Raw genomic sequence first — 20,124 nt, 5'->3', positions numbered from 1 at the left:
CATCATAGATCTCATAGATACAGATTGTGTATATGAGTGTATATGATCACATACAGGGTTGGTAGATTCACATAGTTCATGTAGTTCAATGTATTCTCTGCTGTGTATTCAGTGTATTGCAGCTCAGCCAAAAAAAGGTTCTGAAACAGTAACCTTTACTCTGCTGGTAAACACAGCAGCCATATCTGAACCCTCAATTATGCTAAACCTAAAAGACAGATAGACAGACACGCTGATAGAAACCATCACTATGAAAAACAATACTGACATTTTAACAGTCTTGGCAGTTTCTTGGCAGACAAAACCCAATATCACTATACCACCAATTTCAGCTTTGAACTTTGAGATTAATGCTAACATACTATGCTAAGACACATGCTAACATTAGCATGCTAACAAGCTAGGATGTTCTCAAGTGCCTGTAAAGCATTGTTTCCTGTTTTTTAAGCAGATAAATGTAGCCTTTGTCAGACTGAATTTGAAAGACTTAATGGCTCTATCCTCAAAACTCTGCATTTACCTCATGATGACATCATGGTTGTCAGAGTATATATTTTCAAGTGGTCATTAGTCCTTGAAAATAGTCATTTTCAAAATGTTTTAATTTGAGGATGAGCCCCTGAGATGCGGTGTCATATTTTCAAGGGTGTCTCCAGAAACAACCAATGAAAAACACAGCAGGATGTGAATACTGGAAACCTAGTTAAACTACAGTTTTTTTCTGCATCCTGTCTGGACATACGTATTTATTACATGGAGTTAAAGGTTAAGATTATTATCTGCTGCTGTAAGTATTCAGTGTGTCTTGTAATATTTGCAATTTGGTTCCCAGTTCACAAACACAAATTTCAATGACAAGCCATCGAATGGACAAAAGAGATTAATCTTATCTTATCTCATCATTAGATAAAAATGTGTGATGTGTCATGGTAATTATTTATAGTAAATTTGATGCTGTCTGTGCTTTTCAGGTTGGTTGTTTGGAAATGAAGCTGTGTCGTCTTCTTTTCATGCTTTGTCTCTGCTGTCTGGGACTGACTGTAAGAACCTCAATATAATAAAATACACGGGAAACAAAGGGAAATTATTTATTATATGACTTTATGTAACCGTACTGTCCTCCTGTCTTCAGGAGGAGCCCAGTCCAGGAACTCCTGATGTCTCTGGTCCTGTTGAAGAGGAGACAGAAGAGGAGGTTCACAGCTGTGGAGGAGCACAGGTTTTCAGCCCTGAGGAGCGCAGGTCGATGGGGGCCGCTATTGAGCGACTGGGTTTAGAGCTACTGGAAAAGCTTCCTATTGGTCCACAGCAGCCAAATGTCATCCTATCACCTCTTAGTCTGGCCTTTGCCCTCGCTCAGCTCACCTTAGGTCAGTCAGAGTTTTATTTAATTCTGTAGTACAGTAGGATTTTCCACTGATTCACAAGATGCTTTTTCATTCATTCATCCAAACAAGGATGGTAAGACAAATCAACAGCTGTTCACGTCCGAAGACAAAACTGTGAAATGAAGGCTAACATTTCATCTATCCCTGCCAGTCGATCAAAATTGCCACTTGTCCACCACCTGTCAACCACAGCTGTACTTTCAGATCAATGCTTTAATGGCATTCTAACATGCTAACACATCCTTTCATACATCTTAGGCAAAAAATTGAGCCTGGGGGTGAAGTCTGAATGTTGTGCTGAACCTGACAAAAAATAATCTAAGATTTCCTAAAATGGCTGTGCAGAAGATAAACCTTTTAATATAAGACCTTTCCACAGCCTTTCCGCTGGTATCACCTCAATTATTTTTGGGGAGTAAAACAGCATTAAAACTGGATGGGGCGACATGGATGGTGACAGATTTATAGTCTGGTGTCATATTACCTGAGTAGAAAGACTTCAGAGCAGCACTGCTTTAAGAAATCAATTCGCATGTTGATACATTACTTTGGTTGTTCCATATACTTCCTTAAAAGTCCCTTTACATACCTTAGAAACAGTTTATTCAGTTTTGGTTCCTTTCCTCAGGTGCTCGCAATGAGACAGAGAAGCTGCTGCTAAAGAGCCTTCATGCCCACAATCTGCCTTGTTACCATCATATACTGGGAGGCCTTCTACCTCATTTCAGAAACACATCATTGGAGGTGGCAACACGCATGTACCTGAGACCAGGTGTGTGTTGAACTGGTGATGGTTTTTAAAGAAGTTTGGTGTAAGATCCATCTTGTTCATGTTTTCCATTTTCTCGCCCTTCTCTCTCAGGATTTGAAGTGAAGTTGCCTTTTGTTGAGGAATCTCTGGCCAGGTATCACCTACAATCAGACCATATACACATACACTGTTTGAATGCTGCTGCTTTTCAGTGAGAACTCTGTTTTGAACATCCTGCATGCATTTGAGCTAAGACTGAATTGGCTGATACACTGACACATGCATGATAAATCGTCTCTCTTTAGTCAGATGACAGGCAAAGATTAGACAATTAGAGATCAGCAAAGGCAAATGCATGCAGGCTGAAACCTTAGAGCAAGAAACTGACAAGAAGGCAGAGAAAATTATGACTGGTAACAATGATAAACTGGCAAGCGAAGGATACTGAATGAGGGCCACATATAATGGGATAATGGGTAACAGCTGTGGGGATGAGGTGGTCAAGTGATGGCTCTCTAGTGACGACTGCTGGTCATGTGGAGAATGGCATTGCCTGAAAAGACAGGACAGGTAGTATGCACAGAAATGGCCCAAATGACTGAAACTGGAGAAGAAGAAAGAAGAAAGTGGACCACCAGCAGCCATGACAATGTGACTAAAATCTACCACAGAGTTTTTAAGCAAGCAAAAGTATCAATAATTTCTGGAAATACTTCTTACATATTTACCAACTAATAGATTCTTTTAATTATGTTGTCTAAAATTTAAGTTTCCCACCTTTGATGTAGAGGTAAGAAAATGTGTTTTTTCCTCCTAAGGTACCAATCAAAGCCTGTCCCTCTGGTCTCTGTGGAGGAGGTCAACCAGTGGGTGGAGAATGCCACCAATGGTTACATCCCCAACTTCCTGGAAAGTATTCCACATGACGTGGTGCTTATGCTTATGAATGCTGTGTACTTCAAAGGTGAACCATTCCACCAAAGACCAGTCATATGGTGATTTACAAAGTCATAGGCAATAAGTGCATAGACAACAAATCAGATGTTTCAGCAGGGCAGGATAGGTCAATTCATTTGAATGAAAATCTCAACCATATACCTCCTAAGTTGATGAACTGGCTTCATCTTTGTATTGATTGCTGATAGTAGTGCCATTTTAATGCCACTTCCTATGCAGATCAGAGTGGGTCAGATGTCTTTCTCACCACAAAAATAATTCTTCTTAGGGGATCCCTAAGTGCTCCCTGGCCAGTTGGGATATGAAATTCGCTTAGCCATTATGCTACTGGGGGACCCCAACACTTGCACTTTGGAGATCACGATCCAAGCCAAAAGGACAACATGATCAGCAAACAGTATGCATGCCACAGTTTTATCATCAGGCCAGACACTCCTCAGACCAGGGCAGCTCCTTGATATCCTGTCCATGAACATTCCAAACAGGAGACCTGATCTCTTCTTACCTTGCATCTTACCTTTAGCAGAGTTAAATGCTCACTGTGAGGTGCTACCTTAATTCTAAAAATGTAAACTCAGATACAGGTGGCTCATAAGTTCAGGTTGCCAAAAATGATTTTTCTTAACGCAATGATTCTTAATGATTCCTTGTTATTCCCCTCTGTGTTTTTCAGGTGAATGGCAGACACGTTTTGACCCCCAAGTGACCACTAAAGGAGTATTCTACCTGGACAACCAGAACTCTGTGTCGGTCGACATGATGAAGTCTGCCCAGTACCCTCTGCGCCTGCTGGATGATCCAGAACTGGAAGCACAGGTAACACCAGCATTGGCATGGGTATGTCAGTGATGGTGGTGATACTATCATTATCAAAAGCAGAACCAAGGATGCGCTCAAGGATTTCACTAGGCTTTTCCCTCCATTTAACACACAATATGGAAGCGATAACACACAACCTGATACTCAAAAATAATGACGCTCTGAATTGGTTATAGGAATCTGCTAAGACTAGCTGTAGAACCTGACCTCCAGAGAAGGATGATGGCCGATCTTGCTTAGCCATCTGCCACTGGTGGTTAACCTTTTGATAAGTGTTTTCAGTGGGTTAAATAAGTTATGTGTCTAATTTATGCCTCAAGGTCTTATTTCATTGTCTACCTTTTACCTTTTCAACACCATGTGTTCCGGTAGTCTATTTATTGAGGGTTGGTCCATATGAAATAAAAGAGGTAAAAGAAGGTCCTTCTCTCTTGTCCAGGTTGCCAGTTTTCCCTTCAAGGGAAATACCAGCTTCTTGATTGTCATGCCCCTGCTGGGCAGGGGAAACATGTCATCGGTGCTTCCAAAATTGAACATCTCCGACCTTTACAGACGTCTACCTCAGGAAAAAACAATGCAGGTCAACCTACCCAAGGTGAAGCTACAGTACCGCCAGGAGCTCCAGGAAGCGCTGACCAGCATGGGTAAGAGCATTAGCTTCACTAAGACAGGAGAGATGTCTGAAAGAAACAACATAGATACTATGGCAGTGGTGGTGATGGCACTTCCAAACAGATAAAGGGCAAACACTGGTCATTTAAAGTGGCATCACATATTTGATGACCTTAAACAGACACATTGTTCAGACATGACAAGTGATCAGTTTACAGTGGCAATCCAGAGAGTCAATGTGATGAAGCTGATCCCACTTTGAGACCACTGGCATCTTTTTCTCTTCCTATCAGGCCTCGGCTCTCTATTTTCGGGTCCTGATCTTTCAGGGATTTCTGACCACCCTCTGAAGGTGACCAGTGTCCGTCACGCCAGCACCGTAGAGCTCAGCGAAGAGGGCGTGGAGGCATCCGCCACCACTGTTGTAACCTCCATGCGCTCGGTCTCCCTCTTCTCCGTCAACTCTCCTTTCCTCTTCGCCCTTGTTGATGATGCCTCTCTGGCCCCCCTCTTCATGGGCATAGTCATGAACCCCGCCCCTGACAACAACCCCATGCTCAATGACGATCCCCACAGCAACAGCACCATGAGCGACCAACCTGTAACAGAGAATAGTGAACACAGCAACAGGCTGAGCAGCGACACAGAGCCAGCAGAGGACAGCAGTGTGCAGTCATGTAGTGCTCCTGCTGGTGAGAGGGAGCAGCTGCTGCATGTAAATAGACTAGAGGGTACTGATGGGAAGAAGAAGTAACCAGAAGACAAAACCTGCTCCAAACCAGACAACTCTGTGCTTGCTTCAGATCTTACTTGTCAAAGGAATAATTTGACATGTTTTGACACACCAGTTGGCTTTGTTGCAGAGAATTAGATGAGAACTTGGATACCATGTCCGTCAGAAAAATATAAAGCAGAAATTTAACTTAGTAGGCCATTGGGGGTTCTTATAATTGTATGGTTGCAATGAATTAGCGAAGACAGCCATAAGAGTGGTATCGATCTTTGTATCTAACTCTGAAACATAGTGAATAAGCATATTTCCCAAATTGCCAAACTTTTCCTTTAAAGTAGATTCAGATGTGCAAAGGACAAACACATTAGCCCTGTGTTGCTCAAAAGGCATTGCAGTTCAACATGAAGAAATACAAATAGCTGACACTGCAATTCTATCGATCAGTACTGAGTTTTTTAAGAGAGCTTGAATATTTGTGCATGGTGATCTCAGTTCAAAACTTTACCAGATTGATTAAATTGTATCAAACTTGTCTTGTTTCTGATAAAAATGTTAGAGTACAGTGATCAGTGACTTTATGATACAGCCATTAGTCCTGACAGTGCATTTCAAGACAGCTACAGCCAATGAAGGCACCCCCCCCCCCCCCCCCCCACACACACACAGAATATTCCCTGAGAGGAAACGTGACATTGTTTCAAGCCAAAAAAGAAAAGCATATTCTTTCCAACAAGAGGTTCATTATGATGTAAAAGTCATTTTTCTTAGCAAATGTTTTATCTATAATGTGATGATTTTAATTTGGTATTCAGTCACAGAAAATAAAAAGTTTAATGTTAATAAAATGTTTGAGAGTTTTCCTTTTTTTCATTTGTTTGGAAGTAGTTTCAAATGGATTAACTTGTCCAAAAAAAAAAAAAAAAAAAAAATCAAACATTTCCACAAAATGTCATCTCTTCTCCCAGACTGACACAAAGCCAGTGAAACAATGCATTAAGTTTTCAGTTCTTCATAGTACTACTGTGAACAGCAACAAAAAACAAAACAAAACAAAACAAAACACTGAAATATACAATCATAAAAACAGTGTGGTTCCTCTGGTGAACTGTCATACTTTTCCCTAAGTGCATCCTCCCAGGCAGATCTAACAACTGCCTTGCATGCCTCACCTTATTTGTTGGAACTACTGTCCTAACTTTATTCTTGCTACCTTTAACCTAAACCGTTTTGGCTGGTGGAGCTTGGTTGAAAACTGGTAGGGAGTGTTGCCTGAGAGGCATAGACCAAAGGGCAGTCTTTCATGGACTCTTATTCTCTGTTAAGACACGCTAAGTTCCCTTAGGGGCCTCTAGAGGTTCTTATGGGGTTCCCAGAGACGTTGAAGTTCCTGAGGTTAGTGTCCTAATTTTGAGGTTTTCAGGCTGTAATGAAGTTCTAGATATCTTTAAGATGAATTTTACTTACTTCAGAAATAATCTGAAGTAATTGGAGGCAAAAGACGAGGTCCATTCTACTGTCATTCCAATGATGTATGAGGTAATTGTTTTCATGTATAGGGGGTTCTGGAGGCAATTTCCAAAGTTCTAATGAGATGCCAGAATCATTTATTAGGCTTAAGGGTCATTTTGGGTCCCTACATGTGGTCCAGAGGTCCTTGATATGTTTCACTGAAGTTTCTTTGTTCCAGGGGTTCCTCATGTGGCTTTAAGTGCTTAAAGTTATGCACAAGGCCTCTGGGTTCTGGAGACCTCGTGGGAATGTCCTGAAGGTTCTCGTAAGGTTTCAAGATTTTTTTTCCCCAGAGTTTCTTGGGACTCTTGATGTGGCTGATAAGATCTCAGTCCATCATTTAATGTTCAGTCTACTTACGTCAGCCTAAATATTGCCACATAGGATTAAAAATGATTAAATGAGTGACATGATTAGTTTGGTTCAGAACGTGTCTGCGAGATTCTCCTCATTGCACAGCACTCTAAATTTAGACCTCAATCCACGTTTGCTTTTTCTGTACGTTAAACTTTCTGTCTGTGTTGCGCGCCCCCGGCCAGACGCTCTGTTGGCAGCAGCGGGGACGCGCGTCGCTCTGGGCGCAGAGCCAGGAGGCGTCAGCGGGGCGAAGACTCGCCTCATCTGCAGCGGGAGAAAGTCTGAGCAACGCAGACCGTCTGGGAGCAGAGGAGAGGTGAGTGTGCTTCTATGCGCTTTGTTGGTCATTTTAACTTTTACGCACAACTCTTGACTTTTGCTTTTTGATGTCGATTATTAACAATTAATTCACCGTTAATTTAGTGCTGCATGATGTCCTGCTGTTCAGCCAAATGAAGCACACATTAATGTCTGATGAACCTGCAGAGAATTCAGAGCTCATTCTTTTGACATGAAGAAAAAACCCTCACAGCTCCCTTACTTTATGATTTGAAGACATTTTTATGATTATTTCAACAGTCAGAAACATGTAGGTGAACTTTCTCTCAGGTTCAGTTCAGCTTTTCCATCGTCGCTTTGCCAAGAAATACAATCACAGCTGGAGCTTTTCCACCAGACCAGTTTATATAATAGTTCTAATTTCATGGCAGGGTCAGTGGAACAGAAGCAGGGTCGGTCGTCTGTGTCAACACAGATTTACTCAACTTAAACAAAGTTCAGTCTTTAAATTAGGCTGCATTGTGTTTGAAACCTATGAAAAACACATTACTGTAATATTTGAAGGCAATATGAAATATATAGCCTAACTTTTGTCATTTATGTTATTCTTCACAAAGACTTTTCACAGAGGTTATTTGGGGTTATAAAAACTTTGGTGCCAGGAACAGTCCAGCAGTTCTGTGGACAAATTTCAGGGTAGCGTCCTCAACTTTTAAAAACTGTCCAGTGTGAAAGTTGAGGAGCAGCCAATGATGCCTGGGAGTATTAGAGACAAGTCCCTGCAACAAACACACATCTGCTGTGTCAGCTGTTCATCTCAATCTGCTGCAGGACTCTGCAGGTCTCCATCAGGCCTGTTCAGACTTAATACACCTCAGGGATGAAGAGAGGAAACAATTCATACTTCAGATGAATCTTTGACGATCCTTGTGGAGTCACTGGTTCATTCATGTGTCGAGAGTTGTGGCAAATAAATGAATAAAACCTTCAAGACATGATCAGACTGAGAGATGTCAGTGGAGATTTAATCAGTTTGAACCGTTGTAGTGCTAACAGATAAACATACAGCTAGACCAGGACCATGAATGCATGCTCATGCTCTGGTGAAAATGTCCACGTCAAAGTGTGTTGCATTTAGGAGATTTATCCTACTTCTGTTACCTGCTTTTGTTTTATCACTCTAGTGTGATTGCGAGTCTGTAAAACAAATACAAGGGTCAAAATCAAAACTGAAATTTGATTTTTATATAATTAGTGTGATGAAAGACCTTGATTTGGCCAGGTGTTCAATTCACAGAAATTATTTTAGTTTCTCAGTTGATCTTAATGTCAGAAAATATACAATTTTGCAACACATGTTAAAACTGGAATATAATATTACTATTATGATCACATAACAGAGGGAGAGAAAAGATCGGAATCACAGTGAAAGAAACTGCAGCCTCTGAGCTTTCTGGACCTCACCGTCTGGATTTCCCATCAGGCACAGTGTGTGTGTGTGTGTGTGTGTGTGTGTGTGTGTGTGTGTGTGTGTGTGTGTGTGTGTGTGTGTGTGTGTGGTCTGAGATTCAGATGACAGACTTTTGTTTTTGTGAAACCACGACAACCAGGTCCAGATGTGTGCAGAAGAACAAAGGAGACATTGTGTGTTTGTGTGTGACCTTTTGCTCAGTTTCTTTTAGTGGTTCAGACATTATGTGTGTTTAAAATAAACTCCAGGGCAGTGTGTGAAGCTGCAGCTGCACCAAAATGATGATGACAAAGTAAACTTTCAACAACAACTGACCTGCAGAGCTTCTGTTTTTTGTTGTACACGCTTTCTTCTCAGAATTGAGAATATAATTTCCGCACATAATTACTGGGAAAACAGTTTTTAAGAGAATTATTGGTTTGGCAATGTACTTTCTGAAGTTCTGGAGGTTTGTGTGCTCAGACTGCAGACATGATCTGTTCTTTCGCGGGGTCCTGACAGTTTATATTTTGTGGTGAAATTTAGACTGGTTGTATAATTTTGTGGCGCTGCCCTGCAATTATACGAACCACTGTTTTGAAATTATTTGGCTCTGAATGTCATTATTGTCTTTGAATCTGAAAAAGTTCCACAAGCAGGTAATTTCCTTCCATTTTGATCAGCTTTTTTCTTTTGTTTTTCTTGCACTGTGGCTCTGTCATGCATTTTAGATTTGGTTTTGTCCATCTTTGCTACTGAAGAACTTCAAACTATATTTAATTTAGATAAATGGCTTCATTTAAAGCAGCTATAATGGATATTTTATTATCACAATGTATGAACTGACAGTGAGAAAGAAACGTTTTGAACATTCAGAGATTTATCAGCTAAATCTTCACCTCCTCATGTCTTTACTGAGCTATGTAGTGAGTTTGAGCTTATCTTTATCAGCCTGGACACAACTTTAGTGCTTTGCTTCTTTCTCACAGCTTTCATGGTGTCGTTTTCAGAGAAAAAGCTCTAAAATCCTACTATACACAACCTGCTCAGCAGCAAGCAGCAGACAGCAGACAGAAACAGTTAGAGCTGGTGAACATAGGGGAACAGTTAGCTGCAGATAGAAATAGCAGATAGCAGATATTTCTCCCACATGTTCGTAGAAACCACAAATAGAGCTGCTCTGTAACTGCCGGATGGATAATTAGAGTTAGCCATTGTTTCCCCATAAAAACTGGTGGTAGCACTGGTAGGAAATATATGAAAGCTCATTTTTTGTGTTTGTCTTCCAGGATGAAGCGCACAACTTTCCTGCTGGTGTTTGGAGTTGTCCTGAGCTTCTGTCAGGCTCAGGTATCTACATCACCTGATTTTTTTTAAATACAGTAGAGCCTGTTTTAATGTTAAATGAGTCTGGTGTTGCTTAATATTTCTCTCACCATACACATACACATACACATACACATAAAAACATACAGTATATTTAAATGCATCAGTCCCTCTGGCACAGTATAAGAAACTGCAGATCTTTTGACTCTTGTCTTTGATGAATTGCTTCAGTCGGAGACAGGAGTCGAGGAGACGGGTGGGGAGGAAGAACATGTGGAGCTATTCACCACACCTCAGACTAAGATGGGTGCAGCTACCTCGGATTTCGGGTACAACTTGTTCCGTGCTCTGGCGAGCCGCGATGCTGCAGCCAACGTCTTCCTGGCCCCCATTAGTGTGTCTGCAGTGCTGACGCAGCTCTCCATGGGTGACGACACAAACACACTACAAACTAAATCCAGACTGGTGCTTTGGTTTTGACTGCCATGGTGTGTACAGGCCTGTCAGCCAAACTGCCTGAAATGTCTTTCAGTTTTGCTTGCTTTTGACCATCAGGTGGTCCGCAATGTCTTTTTCCATATGTGCTTATTTATTCCTCTGTCACAGTGAATTGCTTTAAGCTGGCACAGAAAACAAAAACAAAAAAAAAGGAATAAAGAGAATAAACAGGCACAAAACATTTTTCCAGCCAAAGTTGAAACTTGAAGGCAATATTGGATCATTTTTCTCATAAGCACATTCTTTGAATTTGAATTTTACACTTCTCAGATCTTTGACATGAAGGAAAAAAGTATATGCCTGAATCTGACGAGAATATGTTGAATCACTGAATGAGATCCCTTGTATCCCCCAGGAGGGTCTGAGAATGCTCAAAGGCAGCTGTTCAGGGCTCTGAGGTATCATACCCTGCAGGACCCTCAGCTCCACAGCACCCTGAAAGACCTCCTGGCATCAGTCAAGGCACCTGGCAAAGGCCTGAGCACCGCGGCACGCATCTACCTGGCAAGACGTGAGTTTATGTCAGGGGTTGGGCAACTGGATACGAACATGAGGGATCCACATGCAATTTATCTGTTTTCAACTACAACATGACTTTTTTTTGGCTTGACTTGCAACATTTAAGCTCAGTTCACTGCAACAGAAAACTTCAACCTTATGGGAGAATTAAGACAAGAGAGTAATGGAAAATAAACAATTACTGTTTGAAGTTACGGGAAATTGTATGAATCACACAGTCAACAGGAGCACGAAAGACATTAAAGGCATTTGTTTCAAGTCTGAAAACGTTTGTGCTGGCAAAGTGTAAAAATGTACCATCAAATAGGTCAGCCTGCCGATTAGACATTATAGATGATGCAGAGTAGCAATCAGGTTCATCCATGGGCCAGTCTCACTGCTAATGATGTTTTCAATCTTTTTCTTATTCAACTCTTGTTGAAAATCAGTCAATTGAATCTTTATAGACCCCTTACTTTTCCTCAGCAAACAAGGTCAGAATTCTAAGATTAAACCGTCTGTTCTCAGGACTTCGTCCAAAGCAGGACTTCTTCCCACTTGTGGAGCAGCAGTATGGAATCCGTCCTAAGGCACTGCAGGGAGGAACAAGGGATGTGAAAGACATCAATGACTGGGTGGCTCAGGAGACAGGTGGGAAGGTGCAGCAATTCTTGGCCACATCCTTACCACGAAACCCTGGAGTAAACACTGTGAGTGCTGCCTACTTTAAAGGTATGTCAGAATCCCCAAATCTTGTCAAACACTGTAGACAAACAGCGTAGATTAGGAACCAAAGCTTGCCAGCTGGTCAGAGTGTAGGAGTGCTGCCTCTTGGTTTTGGACAATTTGATGTTGCTTCTTTTAATACTGGAGTTTTTTTTTTTTTTTTTTTCTTTCAGGCTCAATTTTACTAGAAATTCAGCATCCAGCTGAGGATGCAAGAGCATCAGTAATGATCGAGTTTTCTGTCTGTAAACAGGGAAGTGGGTAACTCGGTTTGGTCAGAGTGGAGCAATGCAGAACTTCCAAGTGGAGGGTGGGGCACCTGCACAGATTGCCATGATGCAACAGGATAACTACCCCGTGAAGATGGGGGCCGACTCAGATTTGAGCTGTGTTGTGAGTGTTTTCTACTTTGAAACAGCAAACTACCATAACTGGTTCAAATTTCACCCACAATTGGTCCGCTGGTTATGAACTTCAGCCCACTTTCTGAGATCCCTCCTGAACGTCTGCTCCTCCTCCAGATCGCTCAGATCCAGATGCAGGACGATGTCAGCATGTTCATCTTCTTGCCTGATGAAGTGACCTCCAACATGACACTGCTGGAGGAGAGTCTGACTGCTGAGTTTGTTCAGGACCTCTCCATGACGCTCCTTCCTGCCAAGGTGTCCCTCACTCTGCCCTCTCTGAGGCTCAGCTACTCCACAGACCTGCTGCCGCTGCTCAGCGACCTGGGTGAGTCTGTCTGATGAGCAAAGACCTTCAATCTTCCATGTGCATTTTCAACAAATCCAGATGCAAATAAAGTGCCAGTATTGCACAATTGCAATATGTTTTGTTTGTATCATAAGAATCAGATTCAGAAATGGCTTTTTGAGTCAAGTAAGTGTACGTATACAAGGAGTTTACACTATTCCCTCTTTGTGGTCCTTTCTCCTCCCTACTCTTCCCCTTTCTTCTCGTCTTACTGTTGCTCCTCTTTTTCTGCCTGTTCTTCCATCTTGTCCTTCTCCTTCTTCTCCCTTCTCTTTTTCCTCCTACCCTTCTTCCCTCCCCACAGGACTCTCTGATTGGCTTGCGGACACGGGCCTAGAAAAGATCTCCACTTTAGCTGCTAAGCTCAGCAGCGTCAATCACAAGGTCGTAATGGAGATGGCACCTGAGGGTAACCAGTACCCCAGCACCACGTCGACAGCAAGCCACCTGTCCTACCGAGTGGACCGGCCCTTCCTCTTCCTGATCCGGGATGAAGCTTCGGGGGCGCTGCTCTTCATCGGCAGGGTGGTTAACCCCAAGACCCTGTCGATATAACACACAAACATGCACACACACTCTTAGCAGGTCCTAGGAGGGATTTCAGGTGTTTGCGTTTGTGGTGGCAGATACTTGTGAGAATATTTGATTTTGATTTGATTTTACACCATTCTTTACTTTTCATGTTGAAACATATTAATCTGACAGGACACAGAAACACAGTGATGACACTCTGAGTTTTCCAAAGGATTGTTTTTTAAGAAATCAAATATTGTCATTTGTGTGAAACATAATAAACACGACAATGAAACAAAGTGTGTCTTTTTTTTTGTCTCATCCCATTTCAGCTGGTTCAGAACATCACACTGCAAAATGACGTCCATCCGTCTGTCTGTCCATTAACGTAACAACTTCCATTTTCACCAAAACATACACTTGGTATGATTCATGAAATTCCTTCAAAGTCACTACATGTGTTATATGAGTCTGGACAGACATGGATGTAAACTGTACCTGGACTTGGTAGGCAGAGGCAAACAACTGTGCGCCAGTACTTCTGCATAATATTACACCATGAAGAAACGTAGCAAAAGGTCCTGTGATGTTTTAAATATTATGCCGTATCAATAGCAATCTTATGCACAGTAACTAGGAGACAAGTTCTATTATTACTTTTAACTCTACTCTCTACTCTTACTTTTTACTCTAATAGATTGGAATCTATTAAAGTGTAATGAACTTTGCAACTTGGACCTTTGACCTTGAATAAAAATCAGATGTAGACCTCTGAGTGATAAGTTTGAGACTTCCTGCATTGTGTTCTGTAAACACAATGTGAGATTATTCTTTACTGTGGAACGTCTCAAAGTACGGTTACTCTGCAGACAGATGCAGCTGCTCAGCACAGCTTCTGATTATTCCTCCACATGCGAAATTCTGATCAAATGACTCCTCTCCCACATTCCTCAAGACAGGGGAGAATATTTTGGAAAGACATGTGTTGGCATGTTGACACTGATGGCAGAAAATATTTTCCGTGCTTCTTTTCCCACGATAACCACGTACACACAAAATAAGGCAAACTTCTCAAATGCATCAGTGTTTGTTGAACAGTGACTTTATTAAAACAGAAACAAGAGTTTCAGAATCTGAAGAGTTATGGAGCCAATGTTCATCCATTTGTATGTGTGTGTGTGTGTGTTTATGTGTCTGCTTATATAATACACAGAGTGAGGACTGAAGTCTCTAAGTGAGGACATTCTGGACAGTTTTCACTAATTCAAAGCGCTGTTTGAGAGTTAAGACTTGGTTTTAAGGTCTAGGGTTAGGAATTTAGTTGTGATGATTAAGGTTAGGGTAAGGGGACGGGATTACACTATGTCAAATAGGGTCCTCGCAACGATAGAAGTACAACTGTCGTGTGTGTGTGTGTGTGTGTATGTGTTTGGAGCACACATGTGTTCTTGATTTTCTACAGTCAGAAATTCCTGAGGTTTCTAAAAGACAGCCCAGAAGAAAGTGAGCTGACAGAGGGGAAAAAAGGAGACAAAGAAGAAAAGTTGGACTCCGAGAATGGAAGCAGGATCTGTAAACTCTATAATCTAGAAGAACATCCTCTTTGTGTAGTCCGTATTACTCTAACTCAGTAGTGAAAGGAGCATCAATACCACAATCAGTGAGTCGGGTCCAGACCCCCTGATGCACAAACCTGTTTTTAGTTTTCTCCAGTTTTATGTGAAATAATCATGTGGTTGATCTGTGAGATAAATCTGTACTGACTGCAGGGAAACAATTAGTATGAAGCAAGAACCAACTTTATATAGACAGGTCTGAGCCTGACAGCTCTGATCCTGACAGTGGTGGGATGTAACTGTACTTCAACACACTAGAGAGCCACTAGAGAGTTGTGAATTATTCCGTATGACAGTTTGCATGAATAACAGAAGGCTAGATTTTGATTTAATCTCCAAAGTTAGCCAGGACGTACTAAGTCATTTATGCTGCTCACCCACATTAGCACAGAATAAGCAATGAAGAGCTCTGGCAGCTCCGTTTGTAGTGCAGTGCTTTATAATTCTGCTCCTACATTCCAGAAATAAATACTGAAAGCTACGTTTTACTTCACTACAATGTAATTCAATAATATATAATTTAGAAATTGGCCATTCTGCATAATGAGTACCTTTACTTGAGTGAAATAAGTAAAATTTTGAATGCAGGACTTCATAAGACTGAGCAAAGGCAGTCCAGAGTACCACGAGTGGTGGTACAAAGAAGGTTCCATGTGGTGCAGGAGTGGGTCAGAGGCAGAGGACATTAAACTATCCAACAGTTTACTGGAGCAACTCTGGCTGGTCAAAACATATTTTAGAAACTCTCCATGTCTTATGTGTGCAAAAATGTTAATTTTTAAAGTAACGAGTAAACAAAGCTTTCTGATAAATGCAGAGGAATAAAAAGTCCAATATTTCCCCCTGAAATGTTGTCAAGCAGAAGGAGAAAGTGGCATGAGAAGACTGCAGTCAAGTACGAGCACCTGAAATTTGTACTTAAGTACAGCACTAGAGTAAATGCATTAAAATGTATTTGTAATGGAGGACTTTTATTTCTCAGAATGTGTCTGCATTATTGTACTGCCTCTGTATATCTATTAAATACTGCTCAGCTTTATGTACATCCAGCACACCTCAGCCTTCACAAGAGGGAGACAAACACTCAGTAAAAGTTCAATTTCTTCAGTCATGAAAACTTCACTGTTGAACCTCAGGAGCGCCAGTCTTTTCAGAATAGATAAACATATCATATCCACAGCGTTTTTGTTTCTTTTGTCTTTGAAACACAATTGTGCAAGTTTGAATTTCTGCTCTCCTCAGAATTTTGACATTTTTAGCTCCATTACTGGAAAGAAATAGCCCCCATTTGTAATTCTGATGAATACATGCGATGAGCTCCAGGCTATTGTCTAGTTAACAGTGTGACAGTGACACACAGTCATATTAGAAGCATTCACAGAGGAAACTGCAGCTGTAGTGTCAGTAAACACTGAGAACAGCCTACTTGTGTCTGTCAACCAGTACATTTATTTCTGCCTCTAGAAGTACTTAAAGTCCTTAACCTCACATTTGTCACTTTCCACATGAGTGTGAGGATTTGTTGACCAGTGTGGCTCCAGCAGACATTCAAGAGGAAACAGTGTCTCTGACAGAAGCACTGACCAAAATTAGGCAACTGGAAACCTGCTGGGGTCTTGAGGGTCAGAGGTCTGCTGAAGGAAGGAGGTTAAAACCATTTGAAGGACTCATATTTCTACATTAGAGTGCTCACCCGAACCTCAAAGGAGGAGTGTCACATTTTGGGAAATGTGACCAGCCACGAGAAAACCAGCAACAAGTCTCCTGGTGGGCATTTTGAGTTATTTACAGATTCTGAAAGTGTAGTTTCTAAGCTTCCCAACGATGTCTAACACATGGAAATCTGAAATATCTGAAGAAGATGTGCCCACAATTCTACAAACTAATCCCAAAGTAACCTAACACAAAATCAGCCCAGAACTAAACTATCAACTACACCGTGGCGAGCGGGTAGGAAAAGTAAGGTAGGAACCACTAAGGGAACAATGCAAGAAAACAAAACGACAACCGCTAGAAACAAACAGAAATCTGCACAAGGCAACAAGGACTAGAACAGGATATCTAAGGACGCGAGTAAACATGAGAAAAGGCTGGAAAGTCAGGCAAGAACCGTTGACAATCTGGCAGCGAGGTGAAGCTGCCCCGCTGCTTAAATGCAGGTGCAATCAGCGGGAATAAGTCTCCGGTGTGCTGACTGCCCGCAGCACCGCCAGGCCACACCTCCCCCGCGAACACAGGAGCAGAGGGAAAAAACAACAAACAGGCACAGAACAATAAAAGAAAAACACAACAATAAGCAACCCATAACAAAATCCAGCCTGAAAGATTCTCATCTACCAGGGGAGCCAGGTAGCACAGTGCTGCTCATTGCATCTCATTTACAGAAGTCCAACGCCCTACTGGTCCAGCTATCAGCGACATCTGGTATCTGTTAGCCCGCAGGACAGAAACTATTGTAGTAGTTTGAACAATGGTTATCAAATGGAAATGGAAATTCTTTTGTTACAAAAAGCCCCTGAATAAAAATGAAAAACAAAGAAAGGTAATATACTTAAGAGTCAGAAGGAGCAAATGTAGATACTTATTTCTAATATTAAATAAAATAAATTCTGTCACTCTGTGGTGCAGTGGGATGGATCGGTGTGTGTTTGATTATGTCAGTCAGTGTGTTTTTGCCAATTCTGAAAAAGGAAAACAAAGAATACCCTTCTTTCAGGTCATGGGTCATGCTAACAGGCACATTAGCATCACAGTCAATACTTTATTCATGCTGAATATTATTCACTTTCATCAACGTTGTATCTGTGCACTCAGTACAGAGCTGGAGGCAGGTTGTGGTTAGTCTAGTTTAGCACAAGGCTCTGCCCAAAGATCTAAAATCAAAACGAGATCAGATCATTTAATCCTTTTTTAATCCCATGGCAGGGGAATTTGCAGAAAAGAGGATAGTGTAATCAAAAGAAGCACAATATAAAGATTAAATCAAAGTAAAATAGATGATGGCTGAATTGGCTATTGTACATAGGAAATGTCCAGTTTAACATACACTGATACTGCAGAAGTGAATTTGTCACTTTCAGTGTGTGTGGTCTACTGATTGCAAAGTCTGAGAGCAGCAGGAAGGAAGGAGCTGCATTATCTCTTCCTCACACACAGCGGATGAAGTAAGTGAGTAAAACTGAAGCCACCGCGCACTGCATGGATTCAGCCTAGCTCATTTTAGAAGCTGAATTTCTGCTAGATCAGTTGTTGTTTGACATTCAGTTTGGGGGCATGACATCAATGACCTGACAGTTGGATTCGTGGCAGGTCAGAAATGTCGGTCCTTTGTCTGCAATCCAAGCACCTCCACAGAGAAACATCACCCTGCTGTTGGATGCAGCATTTGGAGCTGTGGAGGTTCTCCTGGTTCTCCTGGTTCTCCATGCATGCATATGTCTAAACCTGGGGCGCATGCTTACGTTTCTCTTGTTATCATTTTTATTTCCTTAATAATTCTTCTTTTTTACACTAATCTTTTAGCACATCACAGAGTCTGTGACAACTAAAAGAATCATTGAAGGACAAACATCTACAGAAGAAAAACACACTTCCTCTTATTTGTTGTTCTGGCAGCAAACTGTTCTCATGTCTTTATGATGAAATAGGCCCGGGGACCAAAACTGTTTCCTGTCTGTGTCCCTCTGTCTGACATCTTGAAACAAAGTTATTTATAAAAATAACGCTAAATGTCTATAGGATGATTAGGCTCAAATGAGACATCACAATATGACCTTGACCTGTTGACCTTAAAATGAGCCAGTGATCGTTTCTTCTGTTATATTCTCTAATTGCACCGATAACACTTGTTATCGTTTCAATATTCAGTTCATGAATCTTAATCCTCGGGTCAGTAAATTTCACATTACTTCATTGTCCTGCATTTAAATCACCTTTTCTAAAATATGATCATTGTCACCTGGTCAGTACTGAATTGCTTTGTTTGTCTATTTCCTTTATTTTATTTTTATTTAGTTTAGTTTTATTTAAAAGAGTCCTGACCACGTGGTCCCTGTCTAGAGTCAGTGTTTGGTTTGTCTGTTCTGGGCTACTGTAGAAACATGGCAGCCTCTGTGGATGTCCACAACGGTAACTCTTCCTGTGGACACCCGTAAGTAAAGGCTGCTGTATAAAGACATAAAGAATGACAGTGTATTAAAACACAGCTGTAGTTACATAAAAGATGTCATAGGAAAAGTTATAGATGTTGACAAACACTGCACACCTACAAATGTCCTTATATGTGCTTACAGCCACAGTCCTGATCATTAGATATCTGCCCGATCCAAGACTTACTCTTGCCTAATGTTGAATAACACACATGGAAATAAAAGCTATAGATGCAAAATCTGACACACTTCGCTTTTCTGGCAATTCTTAATCCAAATTTGAAGGTCCTCATTCACATTGAAATCAGATTACTGCAGAAAGACATCTGTAACCTGGTAACTGAAGTGTAATCACACTGTATGCGCTGTATCTGTGGTCCTCAGTGTTTGGCACAAAAAGATGGTTGTGTAACATTTAGGACAGTCTGTTCACATATTGTGGCACTGAAGGATCGCGGTGTTTGGCATGAAGAGGTGAAACGACTGCTCAGATTCAGACTGAATGAATCTCACATACCTGTCAGACTGACAGACATCACCTCTGGAGCAGAGGCTCACATGTTCGAACCTGCAGCAGAAAACGAGTCAAGGTGTTTGTGCTCCAACTGCCACAGAGTCAACATCGTTTTTCTACCAACAACAACTCTTAGGGCTGCTGCCTGGACCTGTCTGTCTCTGTGGAGGAATGTTTTATAGAAATGCTGTGATGAAGATTGTAGTTATTATTGTATTTGGCTCTTCAGTTTTAAAGTCTTGAACTAACCAATTTAAACCAATAATATCATGACATCCACCAATCAATCAATGCAACTTTCAGTTGCACAGAGATAACATTAACTAGCGACGGCATGGTACATCAGTGTGTCTTTGGGGGTTCATCGTAGTTATGGGTTGGCTGGCTAGAATTTATTCACTTTGAGGATATCTGTCACAGCTCCAGATTCTGCACAAGGCATTTTGCAGTGGACTGTTTCTGCAGCGACATGGATACAACTGCAAATATTTTGACAACTTATATCGTGTGTTAGAGTTCATGTCAGACACAGTTCATCCTCAGAGCAGCTGTCAGCAGCAGTATTTCCACACTGACATGAACTACTTCCTCAAAACACAAACTGTTGCAAAGGAGCAAAAGCATCTGCCTTTGTGTCTATAAAGCAGATTTTTATCTGTACTATAACACTGTGTATG

General features: G+C 41.3%; 2 protein-coding genes across 2 annotated transcripts; both read left to right on the top strand.

Moving 5' to 3' along the window:
• Positions 1–986: 986 nt before the first annotated feature.
• serpinf2a (serpin peptidase inhibitor, clade F (alpha-2 antiplasmin, pigment epithelium derived factor), member 2a) lies at positions 987–5,281 on the top strand. Its single transcript, XM_070983425.1, has 8 exons — positions 987–1,040; positions 1,133–1,370; positions 2,017–2,160; positions 2,251–2,293; positions 2,958–3,103; positions 3,770–3,912; positions 4,355–4,559; positions 4,821–5,281. Exons 1-8 carry the CDS (start codon positions 987–989, stop codon positions 5,279–5,281), a joined length of 1,434 nt encoding a protein of 477 aa, XP_070839526.1.
• Positions 5,282–7,405: 2,124 nt separating this feature from the next.
• On the top strand, positions 7,406–13,337 carry serpinf1 (serpin peptidase inhibitor, clade F (alpha-2 antiplasmin, pigment epithelium derived factor), member 1). The gene is made up of 8 exons (XM_070983076.1): positions 7,406–7,442; positions 10,145–10,205; positions 10,413–10,608; positions 11,035–11,190; positions 11,706–11,909; positions 12,157–12,296; positions 12,425–12,635; positions 12,961–13,337. The coding sequence occupies exons 2-8, from the start codon at positions 10,146–10,148 to the stop codon at positions 13,209–13,211; spliced, it is 1,218 nt and encodes a 405-aa protein (XP_070839177.1). The 5' UTR covers positions 7,406–7,442; position 10,145; the 3' UTR covers positions 13,212–13,337.
• The last annotated feature ends 6,787 nt before the right edge of the window (positions 13,338–20,124 follow it).

Source organism: Chaetodon trifascialis, chromosome 16 (genome assembly GCF_039877785.1).
Source record: "Chaetodon trifascialis isolate fChaTrf1 chromosome 16, fChaTrf1.hap1, whole genome shotgun sequence".
In the NCBI taxonomy this organism is placed as follows: domain Eukaryota; kingdom Metazoa; phylum Chordata; class Actinopteri; order Chaetodontiformes; family Chaetodontidae; genus Chaetodon; species Chaetodon trifascialis.
This window is presented reverse-complemented; position numbering and strand designations above follow the sequence as displayed.

What these genes read in the sequence shown, in the direction of transcription:
- serpinf2a (XM_070983425.1), top strand. Translation starts at nt 987, where the DNA reads ATGAAGCTGTGTCGTCTTCTTTTCATGCTTTGTCTCTGCTGTCTGGGA. An exon ending in CCTCGCTCAGCTCACCTTAG is followed by an intron (nt 1,371 to 2,016) that starts GTCAGTCAGAGT and finishes TCCTTTCCTCAG; the next exon opens with GTGCTCGCAATGAGACAGAG. An exon ending in GTTGAGGAATCTCTGGCCAG is followed by an intron (nt 2,294 to 2,957) that starts GTATCACCTACA and finishes TTTCCTCCTAAG; the next exon opens with GTACCAATCAAAGCCTGTCC.
- serpinf1 (XM_070983076.1), top strand. Translation starts at nt 10,146, where the DNA reads ATGAAGCGCACAACTTTCCTGCTGGTGTTTGGAGTTGTCCTGAGCTTC. An exon ending in TGAGCTTCTGTCAGGCTCAG is followed by an intron (nt 10,206 to 10,412) that starts GTATCTACATCA and finishes GAATTGCTTCAG; the next exon opens with TCGGAGACAGGAGTCGAGGA. An exon ending in GAGTGCTGCCTACTTTAAAG is followed by an intron (nt 11,910 to 12,156) that starts GTATGTCAGAAT and finishes GTCTGTAAACAG; the next exon opens with GGAAGTGGGTAACTCGGTTT.